This window comes from Dromaius novaehollandiae, chromosome 1 (assembly GCF_036370855.1).
Source record: "Dromaius novaehollandiae isolate bDroNov1 chromosome 1, bDroNov1.hap1, whole genome shotgun sequence".
In the NCBI taxonomy this organism is placed as follows: domain Eukaryota; kingdom Metazoa; phylum Chordata; class Aves; order Casuariiformes; family Dromaiidae; genus Dromaius; species Dromaius novaehollandiae.
Genome location: NC_088098.1, coordinates 110956991 through 110982834, shown reverse-complemented (window position 1 = coordinate 110982834; position 25844 = coordinate 110956991). Strand labels below are relative to the sequence as shown.

At 34.8% G+C, this 25844-nt stretch overlaps 1 protein-coding gene across 2 annotated transcripts in view; it reads left to right on the top strand.

The window, feature by feature from the left end:
* TMPRSS15 (transmembrane serine protease 15) overlaps positions 1–25844 on the top strand; it is a 58969-nt gene that overhangs the window by 8888 nt on the left and 24237 nt on the right. For both annotated transcript variants that reach the window (XR_010392338.1, XM_064523587.1), the window contains exons 7-16: positions 2231–2272; positions 2629–2670; positions 4623–4742; positions 10892–11000; positions 13660–13769; positions 15675–15812; positions 17080–17229; positions 17997–18102; positions 18602–18752; positions 19816–19957. Coding sequence is in view for 1 of the 2 variants with exons in the window: in XM_064523587.1 (XP_064379657.1) it covers positions 2231–2272; positions 2629–2670; positions 4623–4742; positions 10892–11000; positions 13660–13769; positions 15675–15812; positions 17080–17229; positions 17997–18102; positions 18602–18752; positions 19816–19957 (1110 nt within the window). In the remaining variant the exon portion in view is untranslated. The remainder of the gene's footprint in view (positions 1–2230; positions 2273–2628; positions 2671–4622; positions 4743–10891; positions 11001–13659; positions 13770–15674; positions 15813–17079; positions 17230–17996; positions 18103–18601; positions 18753–19815; positions 19958–25844) is intronic.

The window sequence follows — 25844 nt, the reverse complement described above, 5'->3', positions numbered from 1 at the left end:
TTGATGTTTCAGCTGCACTCCATCACTTCTGACCATTTGAGAAACCAGCAGTCTGAAGACTATGAAAGCTTTAAGAGCTTAGTTAGAGGTTCAAAACAAAAGTTGAATCTCTGTCAACCAGGTTGTGATTACAAGCTGAAGTTTTGTTAAGATTCAGATGGGTAAATGAGTTTGGGAGTCCTACCCTTGTGTGCAGCTACTGATATGCAGAGCAATGTTGATGGATTTTCATTCCACTGTCACTGGAAGTCTTATGACAGTACGATAGGATGCAGAGAGAGTTTCTTGGTCTCACAAATTCACTGAGTACAAACATGCTGAGAGTAAGTCAGACAGCTGAAAAATACAGTAGGTGCCTTGTAGCGCTAGATCAAAGTACGCTTACCACATACAAACTACAATTATTCTTAAGGGTGGTGTACCATACCAGACGCCTCATGCAAGTTATGTGGGTAAAGAAATACTCCCTATATACAGACCTACAAATATAGAAGAATATATTTATTGACCATCTAGTTACAGTCTTAACAGTGAAAGAATTATTATTAGTCCAATTACAGGGATACTAGCATGTATAGTCCAAAGTGTCCAATTATGACAGCTTATTCCCAATACTGATACAATTAAAACTGATCATACACACTTTTTCTCCTACCTATCTCTTTCTCTGGTAATGTGCTTGTTCTTTCAATGCCTCACTGTGTCGTAAGGTCAATGTTGCTATTCATCCTCAAGAAGAAATGGGGCAGGGTGGGAGGGCAGAGGAAGGGGAAGGGAGTTGTGAGTTGTCAGCACCCCAGCCTGAAATGGGAATAATGTTGGTGGAGATCCCTTCCTCCTTGGTCTTCAGTCTGCTTGGGGTCATTTTTATATGTTCGTCAACCCTGCTTACTTGTTCTTTCTTTATCAGTACGAAGTCTATGGTATATTGAGTTTTGCTAGATGCAGTATGTTTACATATGCTGGGTGCTTCCTTTCAGCTTTATCCAGTTCACAAGTTCCTTCAGTGAGTTCCTCCAGTAATTGACCATTTATGATTTGTGTTTATAGCCCTGATGCTTTTGTTGTTATCCTGTGCTTTTGCTTTCCTGGCTTCTGCTATCAACTTGTGTGTGCACTTTTGGGAGCCCCTGTAACAATCCTGTTTTTCCTCAACAGCCTTCAAGATGTAGCTTGCTTCCAACGTAACTGGCATATTAGCACAGCCTAGTCATGCATACATCCTTGTTCTAGGGTCATTGAGCAGTTCATTCTCTAAAATATTGTAATGATCCATTAAAGGGTAGATAGATAAATAGGTACATAGGTATGGATAAAATACTTCGGTAAATACTCAGAGGCTATGAACAATGTCTTTTTTTGAATACAGTTTTGTGAGAGTAGTCCATCCAGCTGTATCATCTCCCTGCGCCTTCGGCTGGACTCTCCTGTCTTTCTGTGAGAGGAACTGTCTCTTCAAATCTACTAACATAGAATGCTCACTAATCCATTTAGTACAAAATGGCTTAGCTCAGCCTAATAGAATTTGCTAAATCAGAGAAAATTATTAGGAAGTCTTCATGCAAGTTTCTCCATTACTAGATCTGGAAGAGTAGTAACATCTAACAGAAATAATGGTCTGTGATGGCCAATAGTCACCAACTTCTTCGGCCAGCAGTACTGGTAGATGATGAAGCACAGAGATGGCATTACTACATTATTACATCTTCTGCTTTCCAGTTCTTCATGTCATAGGTTAAGGGAGAGGCTCCATTAACTGTAATACCATAGGAGTCATTTTCAGCTGAGGACATCATCATATTCAAGTATTTGAGTCTTAATATAATAAATAAAAATAGTGCAAAGGCATACTAATGTAAAGAGCAAAATGAAGACTTCTTGGGAGCTGGGAACCTCAGGGTCACCTTCAGTAAGAAGATTGTTATTAAAAATGTCACTAATGGGAAGATGTGGTGGAAGTCACAAATAAGCATTCCATTTTTTCAGGTATTTTTGCAATTTAACTATCAGTAATGTAAATCTGCCCATATATCTATGCATTTGTGTATGTGTAAATATAAATACAAACATTTGGAAGTATACCTGTATGTATACAAACATAGATACTACATAAGTTTAAGGCTCTTCTCCTCATACTGCAATAACTGGCTGAGCAATGTTATATAAATATAAGTGTATGTATACATTTTAGTTCTAATACTGAAGTTGTCATAACTTCTTGTTTCAACAGATCCCACAAATCTAATTACAAGCTCCCTGACGCTAACTTCAGGTCAGAACTTTTTCATATCATGGGAAGACGAAAAAGCATTGTGGTTGTTTTAATGGAAAAAAATGTCTAAGTTACTAATAAAGACTAGATAAGACTAGATCTAAAAGAACGAGACTAGATCTAAAATAATGAGATTTAAAATACACTTGAGCTCCACGTTATTTTTCTCATGTTTGTTTTGAAATTTGACCTTCAGGATCAAGATACTCATTACCTAAACTAGGATTTTTGGATACATCAAATATGCAGATTTAATAGCAGCAGACTTAGCTACTGCTTAGTTCTGCCCAAGAAACTGCAGAGGGTATCCTAGAGAGCAAGCAGTAATGTTCTAACCCTGGACTGTGTTTACCCAGGTTCAGAAAAACTCACCACAAGCAAGTCCTTAACAACTACAGGTAGGTAACTTTCTTATGGGGAGAAGCAGGGAGGTTATATGAAACAATCTGAAATCTTAGACTTTCACCATTTCTATACATGCTGTTCTTATACCAGTTCTTGCATCCTCTTCCTACAAATATGTAATACATAGGTGTTCTTTTGATTTGACAAACAAGTCCCCCTCAAAGAGGGGGGACTTCTAAGCATGTGTCATCTACAAACATGGTATATATGGAATATATATGTTGATATATATATATGCTCACAGTGAGTGCTCGTTTTTGCTCCCTATTATTTCTGAGGGGTTTTGAAAAATGTGACACAGATAAACTCTCATTTGACTTACAATGGATGGAAAACCAATGCTGTTTGTATATTTGAAAACTTCTTCCAGCTTCATTAAATAGTGAAATATATAAGACATTCATAAGTATTTTCGAATGGGTTTAATGCACTTAGTACCATCTTTTAGTAGGAACACCACTGTTAGTATTGCAATTTAGAGTAATTTGCTCTTTTGAAAGAAAGTCAGACGTTTCACTAGAAAGTGTTAATTTCTCTATAACCAGTAGATGGCAGTGCTGCTTAGTTTTCTGAACGAAAGAATAAAACTAGAATTGATCATGTCCTTTATAAACGTTTTCTTGCATGTTGAGCTTGTGCTAAACATATTCATAGATGATTGGTAGAGTTTTTGTTCTAAATCTAGAATGCAAAATCTCATCTCTGTTTATCTGTGGCAATTCATTTGCCGTACCTCCAGCAGTCCATTAAAATGTTTTTGATTTGGTGCAGCTATCAATTGGATGCAAAATGGCAGCTCTTTTATTTTAAATTGTCTCTATTGCTAGTGCTGAAAGTGTTTTGTAAAGCCCTTTGAAATACTACAATACATTCAAATAAATTTTAGTCTTTTTCTCTGTCAGTTATACAGAATAGTATGCACAGGATTACTCAATCTGATCACAGAAATAAAAGCTTTATGGAAAACAAAGAAAAATACTAAGAGACTACAAGATCAGTTTTACAAATGAATATTTTTGCTTCTTTTTTAAGAAAATGTGACCTTTACCTGGGAGCATTTACTGAAATAATGAAAGGGAAATAAGGAAAGCAAATATGGGGAGCTATGTGAATAGTTTCCCTAGTATTTAATGAAATATTCAAGAATTTTAGTGCTTCTCCAAAGCTTATTGTAGCTGAGTGGTTTTGTTCACTTTAATATGACCTGCTTCAGTTCTACAGATATCTAAGAACCTGACCGATAGCATATTCTGCATGGATGCATGTTTATGCTGTAGGGAAATGCTATTACTGAGATTCCACAAATTTCAGACTCTACCCATGCATACTCTACCAAAATTTGGTCTTAGTTTATAAATTTAATCTGAAATTTAATTTAATCTGAAAATCTGAAAACAATAGTGTATTTCTCCCTAGAGATTTCTGGTATTTCCAAAGCCAGTCTTAAAGGCTTTAGATTTTCAAAAAGGCTGGTCAAAAATGGGATTATTTATCATGATGAAGTTTGACATTTTGATATACGTATTGAAATTAACAAAACGAATTGCATTTCATTCAATTAAACCCACAGATTTTTCACTGTAATTTAAACCAAGAAGTACTTTTCTCACTTTAATCAAGTATAAGAAATTGGAAAATTTTATTTTTTATGCATAAAATAGTATATTTGGGCAGGGGGAAGAGATAAGAATTAATGGAAATTTTCTGATAAACCTACTTCAAATTTAGTTTCAAAAATGTCACTTCTTATAACTTTCTCAACTCTGTGCCAAATTTATCTTTTTAGGATGTGATATTTCACTCAGGGCTTCTAAAAATGCAGTTTTATAAAAGACAATAGAGTGGTTGATTTGATTTGTGCTGGACTAACCAAAAGTAAGTACATTTTCCATTGTAGTGTAACTGCATTACTGCTGTGTTGTTATTGCTGTTTTCCTTATTTCAGTTGAGTGCCTGTCTCCTGCTGAACTTTGTGCCGATGGTGTAACCTGTATAGAAAAAGATTTATTTTGTGATGGAGCCCTGGACTGCCCCGATGGTTCAGATGAATCTGAAGAAAGATGTGGTAAGAATGTAAACCACTGTCATGCAGTTTTGTAAACGTACTTAAATTTGTCAATAGACTAAACTGCACAAGGAAAATGAATTCTATGGAAGATAATAGCATGAATGATTAAGAATAGTGTTATAATCTTTATCTTGTAACTGGAAACAATGTTCTTAAAAATTCATATTAATAAATAAGGTTAAATAATGAAGAAATATCACAAGCTGACTATATTAATATAAAACAATATGTAAATATGGAAACTCTTTATGAAGTTATATGCCAGTAATATCAAATAATGTTCTATCCAAATAAATGAAAATATGACCCTATACAGATATGAAGTCATGTTACCCAGCATCAGAAATCACCTAATGTCGAATTTGGAGCCCGTAGAGAAGTTTCTCTTTTGATGATTAGTAATGATATGCAACCTTAAGCTGATATTATTCAAGTGTTTATTATATCCATATGATCAGAGAGTCTTACCGTGTTTAGAAAACTGAGAGAGAGTTTGCAAAACCACAGTTCTCTCCCTCAAATATATTAGAATTGGTCAAATCATACAAATGATTATTTGTATCATCAATATTTTCATCAACATTTCAGAGTTATGGAGGTATCACACTTGCTCAATTACAATATTTGTTACTTTTTCTCAGTGTGCTATCTTCTGCTTTTGCACTGAAACTAAGCTCCATCATTAAGAATATCATCATACAAAACACTTTACAAACAAATTTTCCCAAGATGCAAATATACTCAAATATATGAATACTGTATCTGATATATGTTTTCATAAAGAGAGCAGCTATAAAGGTATTCTCCTTACTAATCTATCATGAGGAAAGATATTAGGTTAATAGCTTTTAGCTGCCTATGTAGAAAAATTAGGCAGGGAATAAGCTAACATACCAGGGCCTATTTTAAAGCTGCTAAGCATAACATGGCTTTAAAACACCTACTTGGCATTTGCTGCCCCTAAAATCCCCTATGCTTTAACTAAAAATATACTCTCTAAACTAAGGGTATATTGACTGTACTTTTCACTTTAGATAATGTTATATAATTTCTTACTGTATTGTAATTAAAAATATAAAATAAATTAAATGGTAGTCAATATTTGCCCTTAGAGAAATAATTAGATAATGGTGAGTATTTTAAAGAGAGCTTAAAACAGTTCATATTCAAGGCAATAGGGAAACTTTCTTTTTGTTTCAGTGGGAACAAATTTAGATCAGTGTGACACCTTTTTGAAAGCAATTGTGACACAAACATTTGAGTTGCTGACACTGAAGGGTGCAAGATGATGATGAGAAGATCGTACAAACTTGAGACCTATTTGGTTTTTAACTGAGTAATTTTATATCCTTTGGCACCAGTGGGTTAGGAGGAATCTGGAAAGCTTATTTGCATTCTGTGAGAATCTCCTTCTAAGCTTTCCTGGGAATAATGGTGGGGGCAGATTGGTCTGAGCTTTCAAAAACATGTAAAATGCTGGGCTCTGGTTTAAAAACAAGCAAACAAAAGACTAAAGTTTTAAAAAGAATTTAAGTATACTCACTCCAGGCATGATACTGAAGGGTGGTGACATGCTGACACTTTCTGCCAGAAATGGAATTTTCTTGAGAAGGAAGGTGAATTGCAGACCTGCCCAGTATGTGCACTTTTTTGAGTACAGCCAGCTCAGAAGTGAAGGGAGGCTCTAACACTCAGTCCACCCTTTTGGGTAAAGCATCCATCAAAATACTTAGGTAGAATATCCTTTGAAACACATCCTGCCATATCCTAACAACAATGGGCTCTGAGCAGTTCACTCTACAGTTCAGGAAATCAGAAGGTCCTAAAGTAGCTTCAGCTAGATCTCTGTTCCACTGCAAGTGTTGAGGCAGCACAATCCCAAAGAGTTATTCAGTCATTCTTTTCTACCATCATACTGTTGTTGTTTTGGGCTGTGGGTTTTGTTTTGGGATGTTGTTTTGGTTTTGTTTGGTTTTGTTTGGGCTTGTGGATATAGCTAAAGAAGAGTGCAGATCTTTTTAATATAGTTAAAAAGCAGTAGTATGCATCTCATCAAAATGAATGCTTTTTGGTTACTTTGATTACATCTGGGTTTACAAGGTTTGCTCCCACTTTGTTGAAGATCTTACAATTACACCAGTTATGTAGGAGAGAATTTAATTGACATTTCTACATTGGTCAACACAGAAAAAATCAGTTCACCTGCCTGCAGTCAAAGCTATGTAGACATAATTCAGTTCTGCCCTGGAAGAGAGTGGTATTCTTGTGGTTTGAGGTAGGAATTGTGCTTGAGCTCTTTAGCAGAGCTGTTCAGATGAAGTACAGCCTCTTATGCACATGGCTTTTGGATCCGGTTTGCATCTCTTCCTGAATCACTACCAAATACAAGTCCTGACTGCCCTGTTCCTCTGAAAGTCAGGATATTATTTCTTGATCATAGTCACATTTCCCCAGTCAGTAAAAAATATGCACAACCGAACTGAAAATTTTAAAATGTGCATGCATCTGAAAACAGGCAGAATATTGTAAAGAAACTAGCTGTAGTTACAGTCCACTCTAGGGAGCTGGATGGCTTGCCCCTGTTCATCTTCACTGATGCCTGGTATTGGCAAGAAATTCATTCAGTTACCACTACTTTGCCAGTTTCAGTTCATAACTTTATGGAAATACCAGAATTCTGGCTGGAGGAAAAATTGTTGCTCAGGCTGTCACCCTTATTTTACAATTAGCATCTTAAAATTTCCATCCAAAAACTCATAGCTTTTCCAAACTTAAATATTTAGGTTTCCTAGCAGACCTTGCAAAAACAGTGGAGCAAATGGCAAGAAGACATATGCATGTTTGGGATACCTGCCAGTTTTTCCACCTGTTTGACTTTTCACTTATGTCTTATACCTAGAGTGACCCAACACAGTCATATAATAGCTGAAAATGTCTAGATTTTCAGAAGTGTGTCAGTTTTACAGTGAGGTTTACAGCCAATTTATAATTCCTGCTACAAGTGCTCTTGCACACAACGGAGTTGCTGCCCTTTAAACAACTCTGTTTTTTATATCGTGATTATTATTCCCTGTAATACTTCTGAGTTTAACATATGTTAGTGGTTTTAAAATATAGGATAGAAGGGTGAATTTTTAATAGTCTCTTTCTGCCTTAGATAGAGTTCAGTGAAATTTATAAGATTCTCAGCAGAGATTCAGGCAACTGAATACCTTTATATTTTGCTTTTATTGATTAAAATTATCTTGAAAGGTTTCTTTCTGGCTCTGTGATGGAATGCAGTAACAAAAAGCCGTCGCAGCAGTGCAGTTAGCAATTTCAGTGAAAGGGTCTCCAGAGAAATGTGGAAAGTCTGAACGGCATCTATTAATAATGGTCAGCATTGCTGAAAAGCAGCCATGTAGCACAGAAGTGTAAGGAAAGGGAGGCTGGAGGCTGAGCCTAGGAGATGTTTCTATTTACGAGCTCCAGTTATTATATGTCTAGGGTAACATTTTGTGATTAACTACTTCACAGCATCACTACAGTACTGAGAGAGATTAACCAAATGTAAACCAGGAAGTAATGTACTGCCATTGGCAGAGAAAGGCCATGTCAATTGAAATGTTTGGGCTTGATCTGACTTTTTTCTAATGCAAGAAGTTTCTCCCTTGAATTCAATGATAATAGGATTACATCGTCTAAATGTGCCCTGTATACAGTGTAAGAAATGGGCAGAAAGAGGTACATGTTGGGAAAGCCATGAAAGTAATCCTACAAAAGACTTCTGTCTCATTAAGAGAGCAACTGAAGCTTTTTTGAGGGCTCCAGGAGGAGGCAGAAATGTACTCGCACCTGTGAGGCTGCCAGCCTCTGACCACAGCTGCCTCCTTGCTGCGACAAGGAAGCACTGGGAGCAACATCAGGTTCTTCAGGGAAATAGGACCAGTTCCAGCTATCCTCATGCTAATTCCTGAGATGCTAAGCTTTTAGGCCAGAAATGAGCACATTTTTGCTTCAGTCTTTTTTCTGGTTTCAAGTCACTCAATAAGAAGAAATAAGAAGAAACAAAAGAAAATAAGAACAGAAAAAAAATTTGGAAGAGAGCAAACTTTTGTCATTAATTTCATTAGAATGCTATGTTATATCTTTTTTATTATTGTCGGTGCTATAAACTTTATGGTTTATAGCACAAATGTTTTTTGTAAGACAAGTCTTGTGAACCACTTTTTAAGAGCACCACTCTTTTGCACACTTTATTAGTAACATGCTGAACACTTTCCTTAGAAATTTTCATAGAGATCCATTCCTTCATGTATTCTTCACAAACTAATAATGTCACAGAGCAGAAACTTCCATTTCACACTATCATTTGCTACCATTTCCATTGACTATCTAGTGCTGGGGTCAGCTGCTTTGCCCTTTGTGCTTATGGTATCTCTTACTGTTTCTGATGCTTCCCTGGGTTCCTCCTACCCATTGCTTTCCATTGGGTGATTTCATGTGGAAGTACATGTGCTGACACCTGAAATTCATACCATGAATATGTCCAAATGAGGAGCTGTTGGGTAGATAAATGATTTTTTTTTAATGTCTGCGTTTAATATCTTGATTTCTTCTTTCATTCTGCTGTTTTAGAATGTTATATGAATACTACCTTTAGAAAGATATCTGTAATGCTTTCTCTGCCCAGTAATCAAAGAAATTGGACTACTGCTGTTTCAGAGAAATAGTTGTAAATATTAGCCCACTGGTAAGAACAGAAAATACATGCATTCAAATAGACAGAAAAAATATTTCTATGCCAATACCCAGCTCTAAAGTTCTAATTTGTTCTGATAAAAAGGCTTTGTATAATAGCAATTATCCCTGTTATGGACCTATTTTCATTATGTATTTAAAATCATGTGCTCTGTTTTTCTCCCAAAGGTCATGAAGACTGCAAAAGGACACACAATTTTATTCCAGTTCATTCATTAAAAGTAATATCACTAGTTAAGTTCTTCCTGCACAATCTTTATTATCAGCGTACACCCGAGCCTGATGGAAACAAAGTTTGATTTTCATGTTCCATGTTGTATTTGTTGCAGTGGTAGTCAGAAGGATCTTTGCATTTTTAAAATGAGCAGACAAAGAGACTCGATTTATAATTCTATATTATCATTTCCCAGAGGAGGACTATGTTCAATAAAGCTTCCATTTAATTTTCAATATGATTTATTATTAACAATTTGAATAGCCATTATAGGTATGATTTCATTTCTGATATTAATGAAAAACTCTATTTAATTTCTGATTATCTGCCTCAAACTGATGAACTTGTCCTTACCTCTCCAGATAATCATGTATGACACTGATTTTATCCTTATTTGAAAGCTCTATGATGCTTTCTGAAAAACTGAGGAAAAACCACCCTCAGACAGAATCTTTCCATAATGTTCAGTGAGGATGCAGCAAAGATTTCAGTAGTGCTTTAGTGTCTACCTGAGTAAAATAATTCTACATAAATTTAACATGTCCAACCTTGCTGAGGTTTAAAAATACAGATTTTTTTTAATCACTGATTTTTAAAATTAAGAACATGCATAAAATGGAATAACAGCACTGAAAAAAACAAAACTAATAAAAGCCTTTGAAAATATAAAATGATGGATGAGATTTACTTTAGATGAATGAACTCAATAGCTGGCAGGAAGCTTGAAATATATAATTATTTCTTTGAGTACTTAGTAATATGTAAGGCAAGGAACTAGGAAGCTTATAAAAGTAGAGATAGCAATAGTTGACTGTATACCTCTTTGCTTTTATTCATGTGATAATTTAAAGTAGCAGTAGATAGGAACTATTAAGGCAACATCCTGTTTCCTTGCAAATGTACAAAGTAAAAATGAAAGAAAGTACGTATGGAAATCGTTGGATTGTCTTTAACTTAAAAGTGAATTATCTGTTCTGCTTTTCTTCACATATAGTAGTCTGAGATCAAATAGTCATAGGAATTAGAAATGGGAGTAAGCTGGTAGTGTGTTTTAGTTTATCTCCTCACTGCAGCTTACAAAGCATTTGCTAGGTAAGATATGTAAGCCAATAGCTCAAGTAGTCCTCATTTTGGCTCTGCTTCTGTTTTTCAAGTGGCATTTTGACAAATGTTCATAATTTTTTTTTTACAGCTGCAGTTTGCGATGGAAAATTTATGTTGACTGATTCCTTTGGGTCTTTTCACTCTATGAATTATCCAAAACCTTACAATGCAAGTATTGTTTGCCAATGGATTATACAGTAAGCCATTTTCCAACAATTTTCTACCTGGCATTTATTTGACTGTGAGATAATACTATTTCCTGCACGTCAACCTTATGCCTCTTTCGTTCCCAAACCCCATCCTGGCAAATCTGTAATAGCATTTTCTCCCTTATATTTGCACAACTTTTCTTTAAAATCTTGCATGCCTAAAAGCCATAACTATATCACTAATTTTACCACATACAAAAATTCTGATGTGTGATTTTCAGAAATCTTGTGTATTAAATGCGTGCACAGGAATGTATATGTAAGCTCGCAATAAATCATGCAACTCCCTTTGTAAATAATTGCAAGGTGCATTTCAATGTACTACAGTAAATGTTAGTCTTTGGACAATGATTTTGTATAAGACATCACTGTTACTAATAGAGGGAATTTTCAAGAATTCCCTTGTGATTTAGGGGTACACATTTCTTTTGGAAATCAATGGTACTTGTACTCCTGTGTCATTTAGAAATATATTTTAAAAGTACCTGTGTATCATTTGAATAGCACAAAATGCCTTTCATGTCCTAGGCACAAGAGATGGGAATTTTTTTATCAAGTGTATATATGTACAGGGAGGAACAGCTATCTGAACTTGACACTCCAGGTCCTCTTTGTAGCCCAGGGGGAAAAACAGGTAGTTGTAGTATGTGATAAATCTCATCCTCAAGCAGACATCTAAAATACGTTAAATGAATCACAAGTTTGAAGCTCCTGAAAATCCACACGATTGCCAATTCAGAAGTTACAGCTGTACTGATAAGCAGTGGTACTTATTATGGCTTTTTAATAATGGCCATTCTTTGATTTTGAGAAATATTAATTTGGGAAAAGAGTTTCAAAAGAGATTAAGGAAATGCCTTTGAAACTCAGCAATACTTCGACTTCTCATTCCCACAGGCTCCTTTGAAAGCTCTAGCCTCTGAAGTTTTTCAGGTAGGTGAATACTACTTTCCACTTCACCTTGACACTTCAGGAGGAAGTCTTATGTTTTTCTTCTGTTTAATACATTTGTTTCTTCTCAGCTTCAGCAGTACAATTTGCCAATAATTATGGGCTACAGCTGGTTTTAAAATATAGTGTGTCTCACAGGAAAAGCACAAGATTGTAGCCTATTCATCATAAGCCTGACTTGTTCCATAATGCATGGTGTCACACAGTTTGAGCATGGTAAACAGTTATGTCTCAGGTGTGTTACTTTCTTATAAGCTATCAATGGAAGCACTCTAAAATTTTGCATCAAAGGCTGCTATAGGTACAAGAGGCATCGTATTGAGTAGACATCTATATCTATCTACATAGTAGTACACAGTTATCAGAAACTTAGTTTTGGAAAAATTCATGAATAATTGCAAATAATACAGAACAGGTGTTGCAGATCTGTGTAATTAGATTGATCAATGACAAAAGCAACTATCTGGTTTTATTTTCCAGTTATCTGCTTTAGAAAAATCTGACAGCGCTGACAGTAAAGTCCTGAAAAAATCAGTAGGGTACTCAGATTTTGTCTTCTTTCAGAGCAGAATGGTTTCTCTAAGGGAACTTTTTGGATTTTGCAGTAACCCATAAGAGACATTTTGTGTTATTATTTCTATTACCCCTTTAAAAATTTGTTACAAATCTCCCTATAGAGCATCCAAGATTTAATCTCTTTTCCACCTTTCCTTCCATCCAGAAAAAATTCCCATAACCTTTGGTAAAAGCTTTTACATTTTCATCCCTCTAATTCTTTCCTGAACAATAATGTAATTTCCTCTCCTTTTAAAAGTAAGAGGAGCATGTTCAGTATTTCTCCAAAATATTGGCTCCGCATTGCCTTTCAGCTACATATTTTACGCCTTTCAGTACCAGGGATATTTTTTTCCTGCGGAGAAGAAAAAAAAATAGAAGATTATTAGAACTTCATTTGGCCTCTCAATTCCAGAAAACAGCAAATAGTGGTATAGGGAGCTAAGCCAACAGTGATAATACATTTTTAGAATATGGACTACCATATGTGTTTGGTTGGAGGGCAATGGGAGAACAACTTACATTTAGATTACTAAAAGATTATAACTGCAGCAAAATAGAAAACAGCATTTTTTACACTTTAGTTAAAATGACTTTTGCTGCGTGATGGTTAGGCTTGATAACATGTTCCCAAACAGTAGTTCTGAGATCCTCAAATCTTCTTGCAAATTCTGGTTTTGGCATAAGAAACATTATTTTGGACTTTCAGGAGATAGATTTTGATATCTTGCTATTCATATTGATAACATACGTAATTCCTCCGGAAGACTACCTGAACAGTAAGACATTATCCGTCAATAACATGTATTAAAAAATGAGTGTAATTTAATAAGCAGCAGAGAAAAAGACTGCCCAGCTGAATACTAAATTCTGAATTTTTTGAAGATGTCCCCAAAGTGTACTTCACTCCAGTAGCTAAAGGAGTGTTTCTATTGTTCCAAAAGGTTTGTGCCCCTTTCCTTCGGTAATTTTACAACTAGAAATTCCCCAAATAGTTCATTTTGATTAGTACCCTTTTAATGTAATTTCACCTTTTTTTTCTGGACTTATGTTCAGCATTCAAGCAAATGATTAATTCACTACAGTCAAAATTATTGAAGAACATAGAATTCTGAAGCTTGTTTTTCTATTGTTATCTTAGAGTGCCTCAAGGATTATCCATTAAACTGAACTTCACTTCTTTTGATACACAACAGTATACAGACATTTTATATATATTTGAAGGCAAAGGACAAGACAAGATTTTAAGAGGTAAGGTTGTTTTTCAGCCAATTTTACGTTTCAAGTAATAAAATTTAAGTAGTAAAACAAGTTTTTTGAGGTGGAAACAAAAGTGTGTGTGTGTGCGTGCATATGTTTAACTGAAAGAACGTGTCTCTGCACAGTTTTCTCTGTTAGGTAATTGAACTGGAAATACTTTATGAAGTGACCAGATAGATGCTTACCCAATACATAAAGAAATCTCTAATTTTTTAAGGTCCATTTTGAACGATCTTAATAACTTGACCCATGCCATGGTCTATGGGGTCCATGTTTCATTGAAAATATGTTGCCCAAAGAGCCTTTAACATTGCTCACAGTGACATAAAATGAAGGCGTTTAGACTGAAGGTAATGGGAGAAGTACTATGATGCTGCCATGTTCATTATTTGCATGGTGTTGCTTTGCTCGAGCCTGGAGAGACTGATGATCACTTTCCTCTATATTCTATTCTATAGAACTGAGATTTTGTCAAATCTCCACCAGATTAAGTCTGTTCAGCTGAGTTCTGTCATATATGAGGGTTTATACAGATAGGTAGAGATACTTCAGGTATTTTTGAAAGCAGGAGGAGAGTGTGAATGAAAGAGATAGTAAAAGAATCTTGAGATACAGAAAGGAAAAATTCTACCCCTTTACTACTGCTCTGAACTTAATCCCTTTTTAGGATTTCAAATTGCATGTGAGACATTGTTTCAATATTTTTCTCTGAAGCAACCATTAACTCTCACAATTTTGAGGACTGCTATGGAAGTGACTGGTGACATAAAAGCAATGTTAAAAAATGACCATCAGTGGATTGTCTAAAACCTCGCAGTTTGAGGGATAGATCACGAGGTATGGGAAATACCAAATGAAAAGGAAAGAAGGATTACAATACATCTCCAGATTTAGATTGTCCATTTAAGTAAATAAAAATAGTCTATGGAGGAGAAGGAAGAAGAATTCATATATTGTACATATTGTACATATATTGTACATATATTGTACAAGATGATACCCATTGTCTTTCCATAATAATTTGGTATTATGTTAAATTTATAGTATTACATGTAGACAAAAAGTTTTGAAAAAGAAAACATCCAGAAAAGGAAACACTCTCTATCTATTTGAAATTGGGCAAGGACTGCTGAAGAAAAAGAGTGCAAGCAAATTCCTTTCACAGAACAGGAGAGAATTCAGGATTTGCTTCGTACTGAATACAGTGACTAATCTGACTGTTGTTGCCTGGAGCCATATCAGGTTTAGTTGGGGGAGTAATTACATTGCTGTATTCTCATTTGTATCAGTCCTTTCATTTCACACATACAAAATTTGTGTGTGTGAATTTAAAGTAAAAATTTAGAAATATTGTAATTGTTCCTGTATGTTTCTTCATGCATATATTGCAAAATGAAATTATTATGTAATTTCATAGTTTCTTTACTCCTTTAAATTCTTTAAGTGTATGTACTGATTATTAAACCCTGAAAGTATGTACATGTAATAAAAATATGTAGTCAACATTGAGATTATAGGGTTTCAGCATGCATATATGTAAAACTTCAGAATATTTACAGCATAGTGCGCATGGATATGAGGATTATAATGTTGAATATATGGTTGTTATCAAATAAAAAAGTGTAATCGCAGTGTAATATAAAAGACTTTTCTCCATTAGTTGATATCCATATTGAAGCTATGCGAGATAGGATATGTAGAATAATTATGCCAGGCAAACAGCTAAATGCTGTTCTGAGTTTTGAAGGTGTTTTAGGCAAGATGTACAGTACAATAGAGGGAGCATTCTTCAAGACTCTTAAAACTAGTTCACTCTATTTTCATAACATTGATGAGGATTTTATTGCACATGAGATTGTTTTCTCCCTGACAATTTTATTCTTTATTTATTCTCAGCTTCTCTCTCAGGGACTAATGCTGAAACAGTTTACATTTTTTCTAATGAGGCTACAGTAAAGTTTGAAACAGATTATTCTGAAAATTATGATGGTTTTAACGCATCGTATACTGCATTTAATACAAATGAGCTAAACAGTAAGTGGTTTTTTTATTTTTTGTTTGTTAACGAGAACATTTGATGAATCTGTATTTTCAGTTTGATAAAGGGAAAGAGTGGAGATGGAAAGAGACGAATCATGTCTGGCCTCAGTCCTGTAACTAGATTCATTCTGAGAAAGTTGTTCCTACCAAAGATCAAATCATTGATATCAATAGGACTGCCCACAGGCTTACAATCCTGGTTCTGGTCACAGGGTGAAGCTTTTAAAGTTTAAGCTGTTAAAATAAAAGAGTAAAAGTCTGGCCATATTTCCTTGCGTTTCTTCACAGCTGGTTTATCCACTACTGAACATAGCAGAATCACTGACGCTAATTGTTACTCTGGTCACCAGACAGTGCCTGTTACCCAGACTTTCTGAATTCTTAACTCATTGCTACAAGTAGTAGTGCCAAGTGGTTAAACCAACATTCAGGAAGAATCCCGCTTCAGTGAACAGACATTGGAAAAAAATCGAGACGAAGTAAATCTAGTGATAAACAAAATGCAACAATATGACTCATGCTTTGGTTTTCTCAGATGGGGAAGATTTAGATGAAGATTGGGCAAGTGGAAGCTAAATTTAGGTTGCTAAATTTTGACGGGTGACATGACTAGGAAATGATATGCTGCAGGAAGGGCCAGCAGATTCTTGTCTTGTGGAATCTCTTGCTGTGGGCTGACTGCATTTCAAGGCATCATGAAAAAGACTGAGAAAATATTACAGGAAGGAAAGTGATGAGGATGCCGCAGCAAATATGTAAGATTGAAAAGAAGTGGTAAAGGTGAAGGACAAGGAAAAGGATAGTGCTGGTGCATGGAGCACATCCTTTCACTGCTGAGCGTTCAGGTGGTAGCTCTGAGGGGGAGCCCTTTCACCCGGAGCAGCCCAGGCCTCGCCTAAGAAAAGGGGAAAAAAGAGGGGTTAGCCCTTAGCGTTAGCTGTACAAGGGGCCATCTCTCATTCCCCCACTAGGCTGCCAGCAAAGGATCAAGAAATATGGTTGATTAATGAGCGCAAGAACAGATAGGGCCAGCCCTGCTGGTGCTACCACACCACTGGTGATCATGTATTGCTTGGCAAGTACAGATTACAGTTTGATTTGAGCAATGCCGCTACTTAGGAGAGCAATTTGAAAGTCATTGTGGGCTCCAGTTTTCAAGCACTTTTAAGCATTTACATTGTTTGTTGTGCATTCTTACGTAATTCTGAACAAATACTTAATGTCTCTGCCATTCTTATTTACTGGAGGCTTTTATTCACAGACGATGAGAAAGTCAATTGCACTTTTGAAAATGGCTTTTGTTACTGGAGTCAAGATTTAGATGATGATTCAGACTGGGAGAGAAATCAGGGCCCTACTTTTCCCTTTTTGACTGGTCCTGATTTTGATCATACATTTGGCAACCTATCAGGTAAGGTCAACTACAAATTACTCATAGATTAAAGTAAAAGCTTTCTTTAACTTATGGTATGTCACTATATGACAGATTCCTCATAGTGACACTTTCGGGATGTAATTTTATCTGCCGTGAAGAGATGTGATGTTGAATCAGATCTTGAATTAGGGCTCCCAGACAAAAAGCTTTATGCAACTCACTGCCATCTTGTGTAAACATACCAAAATTAAAAATGGAACTAAAGAAACATACAAAATGATAAAGTGTGAGGTGTTGAAGTGTTTCAGTGCTATTAAGATGCCAAAGATCCTTATCTGAGAAAGATCTTTCTATTATGCAACAGTGTCATAGGTCAAATAAATATATGTTTATCTTAAGAAAAAACAAGCATATTTACATTTTAGGGAGATTACTTCAATTTCCTCTGTACCTACTCAGGATAACCTCATGGAATATCCTGCAAGCCTAAAAGTTCATTTTAATATGTTGTTGACTGATAAGCATAACTTGGATAGCTTGGGATCATCATTCACTTTTATTATTTATTTATTTAATAATTTAATGTAATAATTTAATTTTTATTTAATTTAAATTTAATTTTAAATTTAATAATTTAATAATATTATTTATTATTTATTATTGGGTCAGGAATCTTCCAAATCATTTGTCTCTGTCTGTGCTTTTCCATTTGTTACTATTTTTAAACACAAACAGTTGTTCTCTTAAAAAAAAAAAAAGAACAGTTATTCTGTGTCCACTAAAATATATTCATTATTTTACAGGATTTTATGTTTCAACACCCATGGAATTTGGATTATTCACAGAACTGAAAGCACGGCTTGTGAGTTTGCCCTTGGTCTCTTCAGACCCATCTTGCCTAAGCTTTTGGTATGTTATCTAACCTCTATAGATTAAATAATTCCTAAGCATATGATTTGTTTTAAGACTAAAGCCAAATAATTTTCTTTCAAATGTATTATTAATCAAAGTCTGTGTACCAGGAATACATGCCTTCTTCTAGTTAGATTTCTATGACCAGCCTGAGACTCTAAGCCTGATACCCTGACTCCATTATAGGTTTGAGTCTTGCAGTTAGTTTTAATGTAGCTACGTTTTCACCCTCCATCCAATGTTCATTTCTATAGAGAAATTATATTAAGAATCTCTGAAATGTTTTGGCCATGAAGCTTAACTAGACCTGTACCAAAAATATAGCAAAATACTAAGTAAAAATCTAAAGATATGATTCATTTTGTTTTCATGCTCAGCACAAATTAGTCCTAATTTCATGAATTTTTTGTAAAATTACAAATTTGATATTTTTTCCTGAAATTTGAGGAATTTCGCTTTGATCTAATAAAACAAAATGTTGCTGTTACCCCTGTAGGTATCACATGTATGGTGCTAATGTTTACCGTTTGAGCATTAGCATAAGTGATAAAGATGGTACGGAAAACATAGTTTTCCAGAAAGAAGGAAACTATGGAAACAACTGGAATTTTGGACAAGTAACTTTAAATGACTCATCTTATTTTAAGGTTTGTCAAACTATTAGTCTTTTTTTTCCCTTTCTTTTTTTAAGCTATATCAATATCAGGATTTTCTGCCAAATGAACGCAATGATCACAGCTCCTAAGACAATATCTAGTATTGCTTACTAATGCATGCTATCAAATACAAATTAGTATGCAGAAGACTGGGGTCCCCATTTGGATTTTTTTTTTCCTTGGATTTAAAGTATTATTATTGTCCATTATAATAACGAGAAAACCTTATTGTTGTCACCAGACCATCAATGTTATCACTGAAGAGAGCTTTCCACAGAAGTGGAAAGAAGTGTTCAAAGCGTATCGAAATCTGATGAGATCTGAAAATCTTGGCAGTGAATGAAGTGTGAAACATTTAGCCATGCCAAGACTTAAACTGGAGCTTTAGATTCTGAAGCAATATTTCCACTAATTATTTACAGAAGAGCTCTCTGAAAGTGTGTTCCAGACAGAAATGTATTTGACACCAAATAGGTAACAGCTGACCTGAAATACCTGTAAACCAAAGAAATTATTCTCTAGGAGACTTACACGAGACCATTCCTTCAGCAATTCTGTACTGGAAACAAATTCTTTTTATAGGTATTTGGGATGGCTTGTCCTGTTGTAGTGGTTTTTATCAATGCAAAAGCACTGCCAGAAAGAGACATTTACCATCTGAGGAAGCAAATGCATCTGTGACCTAGGTTATGTCAGATTTCTAGGAAATCTATGTTATGTGATCTCAGGAAGAATATTATATTTTGCTGTGTGTTTCACCGTTACAAATTCCCTGGTAATGGGATTAATTTAAATATGTGGATGTAAAAGCACAAAAACAAGCAAACTATAGGTAAATCAGATTAATTGCATTTATTCATGGAGCTATGTCATTAACCCAAGAGACAGTTTAGACTGACAAGATGATAGTGATACAGAATGTTGTGTGTTAAAAATGATATGTATTTCTATATAAAAAAAAAGGTTGAATAGTTTTAAGTTATGTTAGTAATTTATGAAGATGAAAAATATTTCATTAAGTTAAAAAATTCTAATTTTTTTTCATGAACTTCAGGTTATTTTTGATGCCTTTAAAAGGCCTGGTCAAAGTGATATTGCCTTGGATGATATTGGCCTGACAAAGGGAAAGTGTAATGAAAGTATTTATCTAGAGCCAACTGTGGTTCCAACATCTCCGACTGTGCCTTCACTTCCCAGTAAGTAAATATTAAATTACAATTGATTACCATTTCCTATTAGTGTATTTGTGTTTGAGTAAGTCAGGATTTGCAAAAACTCTCCTCTTTATAAAGTTCTCTCTGCAGCATTATGATATTCTCTTCAAAATAATGTGTTAGGGATCCTTTCTCATGGCTCCGTTCATAGCAATGGAACTGGTAGATCCACAGCTTAAGTTATCAGTACGTTAGCTTCTCAGACTTGAAGAATTAAGGATAACTGAAGAATTCAGAATTTGTCCCGAAAATCTTTAGTTAGTGAAGCTTCCAGAAAGCCAATGAAGGAGAGGGAAGACAAAAGAGAAAGAGAATTGCTACCTTTATATTTAAAATAATAAGTAATGTACAAGGGGAATAAGTGAATGAGCAATGTCACATAATAATATGACTGTAGATCTCAATAGTAAAATTTTTCCATGCTCTGAGAACATACGCACATGTGTGGGCTTCAGCAGAACCAAAAGTCCTATGTTCATGGGAATAAATCTATAATAGTGACAGACTGGTTTAAGAATGGAGCGCACAGTCTGGAGATATTATCTGGAACAAGGCTCACAACAGAGAAGTTCTTTCCGATATCCATTTGGCCATGTTGTTGTTCCTGCTGTATTTGGTTACATTAAAAACAAAAACAAAAAAAAAAAACAAAAAAAAAACCTCACAGTATTTCCATCAAATCTGAATAGGAAAACAGAAAGGAAGAGAGTTAGCAGTTCATATGATTTGGGAGGAAATGAATGAAGGAAAAGGAACAATCCAAGGACTCTGCCTGCTAGTGAAAGGTTTTAATTTTTGCATAGATTATGAAGTATTTCAAAACCAAAGCCTAATTTTTGCAGTTTTTCTTTTGTTAGCTCTATTTAGCCCTGTGGTAAGGCAGGAGTGATAAGTAGCTGTTCACTCTAGTAATGAGAGATGGGTTTTTTTCCTGCCTGGTGGAGCCCCACAATTTCTGACTATCTCCTCAGCACCCCTTCTGAACCTTATGTCCAGTGGGAAATGAGGCAAGGATTTTTTTTGTTTGTGCATTTTTGCCATCTTCTCCAAGTCAAATAAAGGTTAATTAAATACGAGCAATTCTGTCTCCACCTATAGTGCACATATTTTTTCCCTAACATAACTGCATGGCTCACTCTATCCCACAGGAAGACACAGAGACTTAAACGTCCTCAAAACATTCGCATTTCATAGAACCAGTTTTCTTGCTTAGATAAAATATGAAGGAATACATGTAGCCATAATTATGCATCTGGAACATGTCTATAAAACAATGAAGAATGACTACCTCTGATGTTAACCAGGTTCACTTACATTGAAAGAAAAAAACTGGTACAAACATGAATAGAGCTTGTGGAAAAATCATTAAAATATTTCATAGGGTTTTGTAATTTATTGTTAAAAAGCCAAGAACTTTTTGGAAAAAAAGAGTTCTATAAAAGGCCTTTACCCAGATGGTTTGAAATCATTAAAACACTGAGTATGTTCTAGTACTGCCTCCTATTAGATTTATTGTCATTTACAAAGCACAGCTAGTTGCTGTCTTGACTGCATATAGTGAATAACAATGGTCTAAGATTAAAGTAATAGGGAAAGACTATTTGCAATGTATTCATGCTGAAGCACTGTGTACTAGTACTGTCATTCTATCATCATGTCTAAATCTAATGCATTAGGACAGGCAAGAAAACAAGAGCTTCTAAATACAAGAGCAAAACTCAATTTTAGAGCTCCCTCATGATCTCCAACAAAATATCTCTGTCATCAAAATTAAGTTTCAATAAACACTGAAATTAATTTCAGTGATAATTTGCCAAAATTAATTTTGAAATTTTATTGCAGTTTTCATTAATGTTAAACAGTGGTGATGTGCTGATGTCTGCCACCTCTAGGACTCTTTCAGATGCTGTGGGCAAATCTGCCTCACAAGTTATCATTGCTCAGTTGAGGAGAGGTAAAAGGTCTCTGTGCTAAGTAGTGGCTCTGTGCTGCTGTAAAAACTCCAAAGAAAAGTCATTCAAACTGTAGATCTCTGCCCAAAATATGGTAATAAAATCTGAACATTCAAAAAAAGGAAGTGGTCATGTGGTATATCACCCCACATGAAAGAGATTAGAGAGGTCCATTCTGTCCTTCAGTAAAAATAAAGCACAATCTAAGCTGTCATTGGGGAAAACCTAACTTGTTTGCATTCTCATATTGTTGAGGCATGCTAAGTATATGATGTCTGTAATCTGCTGAAAAACATGAATGTTATCAATCATCTTCAAAGATGTATGGCATTACTTTGATGGATCTGGTGCAAATTTACTAATGCTAATGGTTTCACTACAAATGTCATGATTATAAACAAAAGATGAAAGAATTTGAGCTGAGCCAATTTCCTTTGCTAGACTTAGAGCTTCACTAAGAGGTCCTGGCATCATTCACAGTGCCACAGAAGCTGATGGAGAAGTTAGGTTTTTTTTCTGTGGGAGGGTGGGAATGGGGGGTTAGTTTTGATTTGTCTTTTGCACAAGACTGTCAGTCTACACTTTCATCCAAAAGAAGTATTGCTTTCATCTTCATACCCATTTATAAGCTGTCTTTTGACACAAAACAGTGTGGAAATTACAGTGTAGGTAGATGTATATGTCTATATAAATTAAGGTTTTGGACAAAGCACAGAGGAGGGTTTTTTTATGAAGAGGTCATGTATCATTTTGCCCATATAAGGTAAATGGTGTCATATTCTGCAGTGCTAAGAAAATCCCCCATTATGTTCCACGAAAGAGACAAGCTTATTGGTGCTGATTGCTACTTGGTCCTCTAATGAGCATCAGGCATACAATCCAGAATAACTCTATAAAACTTTGTTTTTAAAGATCGCTGGCAATTAAAAAAACAATATTTTACTCAGACATGAATAAAATCAGTTTCTTCCAATGCTTTTCCATGCCAGAGAAAGAAGAAAAGAATCATTACTAATGTGCTTTATATGTAGTCAATACCAGATCGGATTTCACTATAAATTGCCCAAGTTCTGTTATTCTTAAGAAAGCTGATTTTGCTCTGCTTGTGTCATCAAATGATACTGGCTCAGAATCATATATTCATTATGCAGCTTTAGAATAGTTATGTTACGTGTTTGTACGCACAATAATATTCCAGAACAAATGCCAAAATTATCTTTATTTATTGTTAATTGTATTTACAGAGTGTAGTTATCATTCTAAGACATACAGTTGAAACATAATATGCTGGTTAGTCAAAGTGTGTCATTGTTACAGTTCCTTTTCATTTCAGAGAGTTCAGTGTTTCTTACCAGGACTGATTTGGACAAATAGAAAGCTCTATGAGAGTGATGTCATGAGAAAGTTCAAATCTTTCCTGTATTTAGTGGAGCTTCCTGACAGTGGGATTTAGTGGATAGCCTCAGAAGGACTTGTGTATTATACACGTCTTAGGCAAGTGGTTCTTAGTATGTAACTCTGACCAACTTATCTAAAAGCAAAACTTAAGCCATAACAGCAGATAATGTTCAGCCAAAGTCTGAAAGTTGACAAAATCATTTTTCATTTAAAAAAAATATAAAAACAGGAGTAGGTTTCTTTCTCCTTAAGTTCTATTATTTGCTGGAGGGGATAGAAGACCAGGGTTTATTTTTGAAAGAAGTAACCGAGAGCAACCAAAGTGAGAAAACACCAAATTTCTCTCTGATGGTAAAGTTGACATTCCTCAATATGAAGTAAACTTTTGAAAACATGGAACTGATATATTTCAGATATAAATTGTCTTCCACTACTACATATTTAAAGAGAATGTTGAATATATAAAGCACAGTTAATTGTGTCTGTGTGTGTGACTATGTGCATACGCATCTCTATAATATTTGCTTTTAAATACCTGGCAAGGAAAATTTTGAAAACCAGAAATCTACCAGTTCAAATCTAAGGATACCTTATATTAGTCCCTCAGACTATTCCATGAATGGTTGTCATGAATACATGCTGTATAGTAACTAGCTCATAATAGCTTAAATTAAAAAAAAAAAAAAAGAAAAAAAAGAGTAAAAAGAATCTGGAATTTGGATTGAAATGCAAAATAATTCCCTTCTCATTGCCCCATTATCCCTCCTATAACCCCAAAATCTCTAGAAGTGGTTGTGATTTTGAGTTCAGTTGTGCAATAAGATGAGGTCAGATTACTTCAGGATATGGATCTGAAGTTATGCTTCTCACGCCTTTTGAGGATATGAATCACAAATGGAGGATGACTCCCAGGTATCTCTGATAGCCCTTTTAAATTGTTCATATAATAGAAAATGATACTTTCAATTTAAGTTAAAACCCAGTATCCCTCAAAGGTTTTTAGGGGCTATAATTAATGGCAGAATTGGACCTAGTACCTCTGTTTGCATTCAGTGCAAATAGAAAATGCATTACATGTTATATCTTCAAAATCCTAATCTAAAAATATAAGAGGAATGATAGGTAAGTTCATTAGTTGTCACAAATCGCAAACCACAGTAATCCTATGCTTGCTTTACAAAGTTATCATCAGCAGAATATTTCAGTGGAAATCTTTTCTAATACTAAAGTGAAAGCAGGTGTATTCTGTTCATGCTGTTAAAACTGTGTTTTACGATGTACAGGTAAATTCCTTAAAAGAAATAGAACCACCAATTTAAAGCAAAAATCTGATGTATATAACTATAACTTTAAATTTTATTAGTGTTTATATATAATTACATATCCATATTTATTATGAGTAATTTTTTTTTTTTTTTGGAACAGTTGTTTTGAGGAAAAGGCAAATGCCTACTTTTACCATTTAAAGGGTTTAATTGAGAGAGCTTTTAGGGTCTTGATGAAGTCAAAATAACAGTGCGTGTTTAAAATACTTAAATATCATGCATTTATATACTGGTACTGTGGTTGTGACCCATTTACCTAAAAACATTGCATAGCAGGAAAGTTATGAATCCTATTTTTGTCCAGTCTTTTAATGCTTTGTTTCAGAATACATACAAGCTTTTGTACCTTTCTGTGCTATCATTAGGGTGAAAGGCATCATCATAATTAGAGAGGCAGATAGGTGTAAATGCCTGCCAATTTTTTGCAGTCCTTTGTATCTAGACCACTACTAATATATCTTGTTAGGCCATGCACAGCAGATATCATCCAGCAGTTCAATATAAAATTATACTGGAAATTAATCAAAAAAAAATCTTAAATATTTAAAAGTACTGTCCCTTTCATAACTCTTTCATTGAGTATATACATATTAGGAGTGCTAGTTAGTGTTGCCTGGCTCACTAATGCCACATAACATTGGTATACATCCTTGTAACTGTATTTTCACAGGGTCCTCATCTCACTCTCACATACTACATTCAAATATATTTGGAAAAGCCTGAATACCTGTGTAGGTCTCTTCAGAGTCCCTCAGTGTACCCTCCTTTCAAAACAAACCAATCCAAAACTTACAATTCTGTTTCATGATTTTGTATTCTAAAGATATTCTGGAAGCTTATATTCCACTTTTCCTTAGAAAAGTTTGAAGTGTTTTCACAAAAAGTGACTAAGAAGTATTATCAGCTTTACACCAATGTAGCAGATATGCTAATAGCTACCAAAATAGTAGATACACTAATAGACATACTTGTTTTGAACTATAATGGGTTTTGAACCTCCTTACAAAAAAGTTTAATTTGAAAGCTTCATGTTTATTGGTGAGTTAAGCAACATTAGTTACAGTAATAATAATTAAGTAATAATACATTAGCTAAGTTTAAGAAATCAAAGAAGATACTGCTGTTCATTTCTTACCAAAACTTTACTGCAATACGATGAAGGGTTCACCTGAGCACTTATTTTTAGAAATTTTT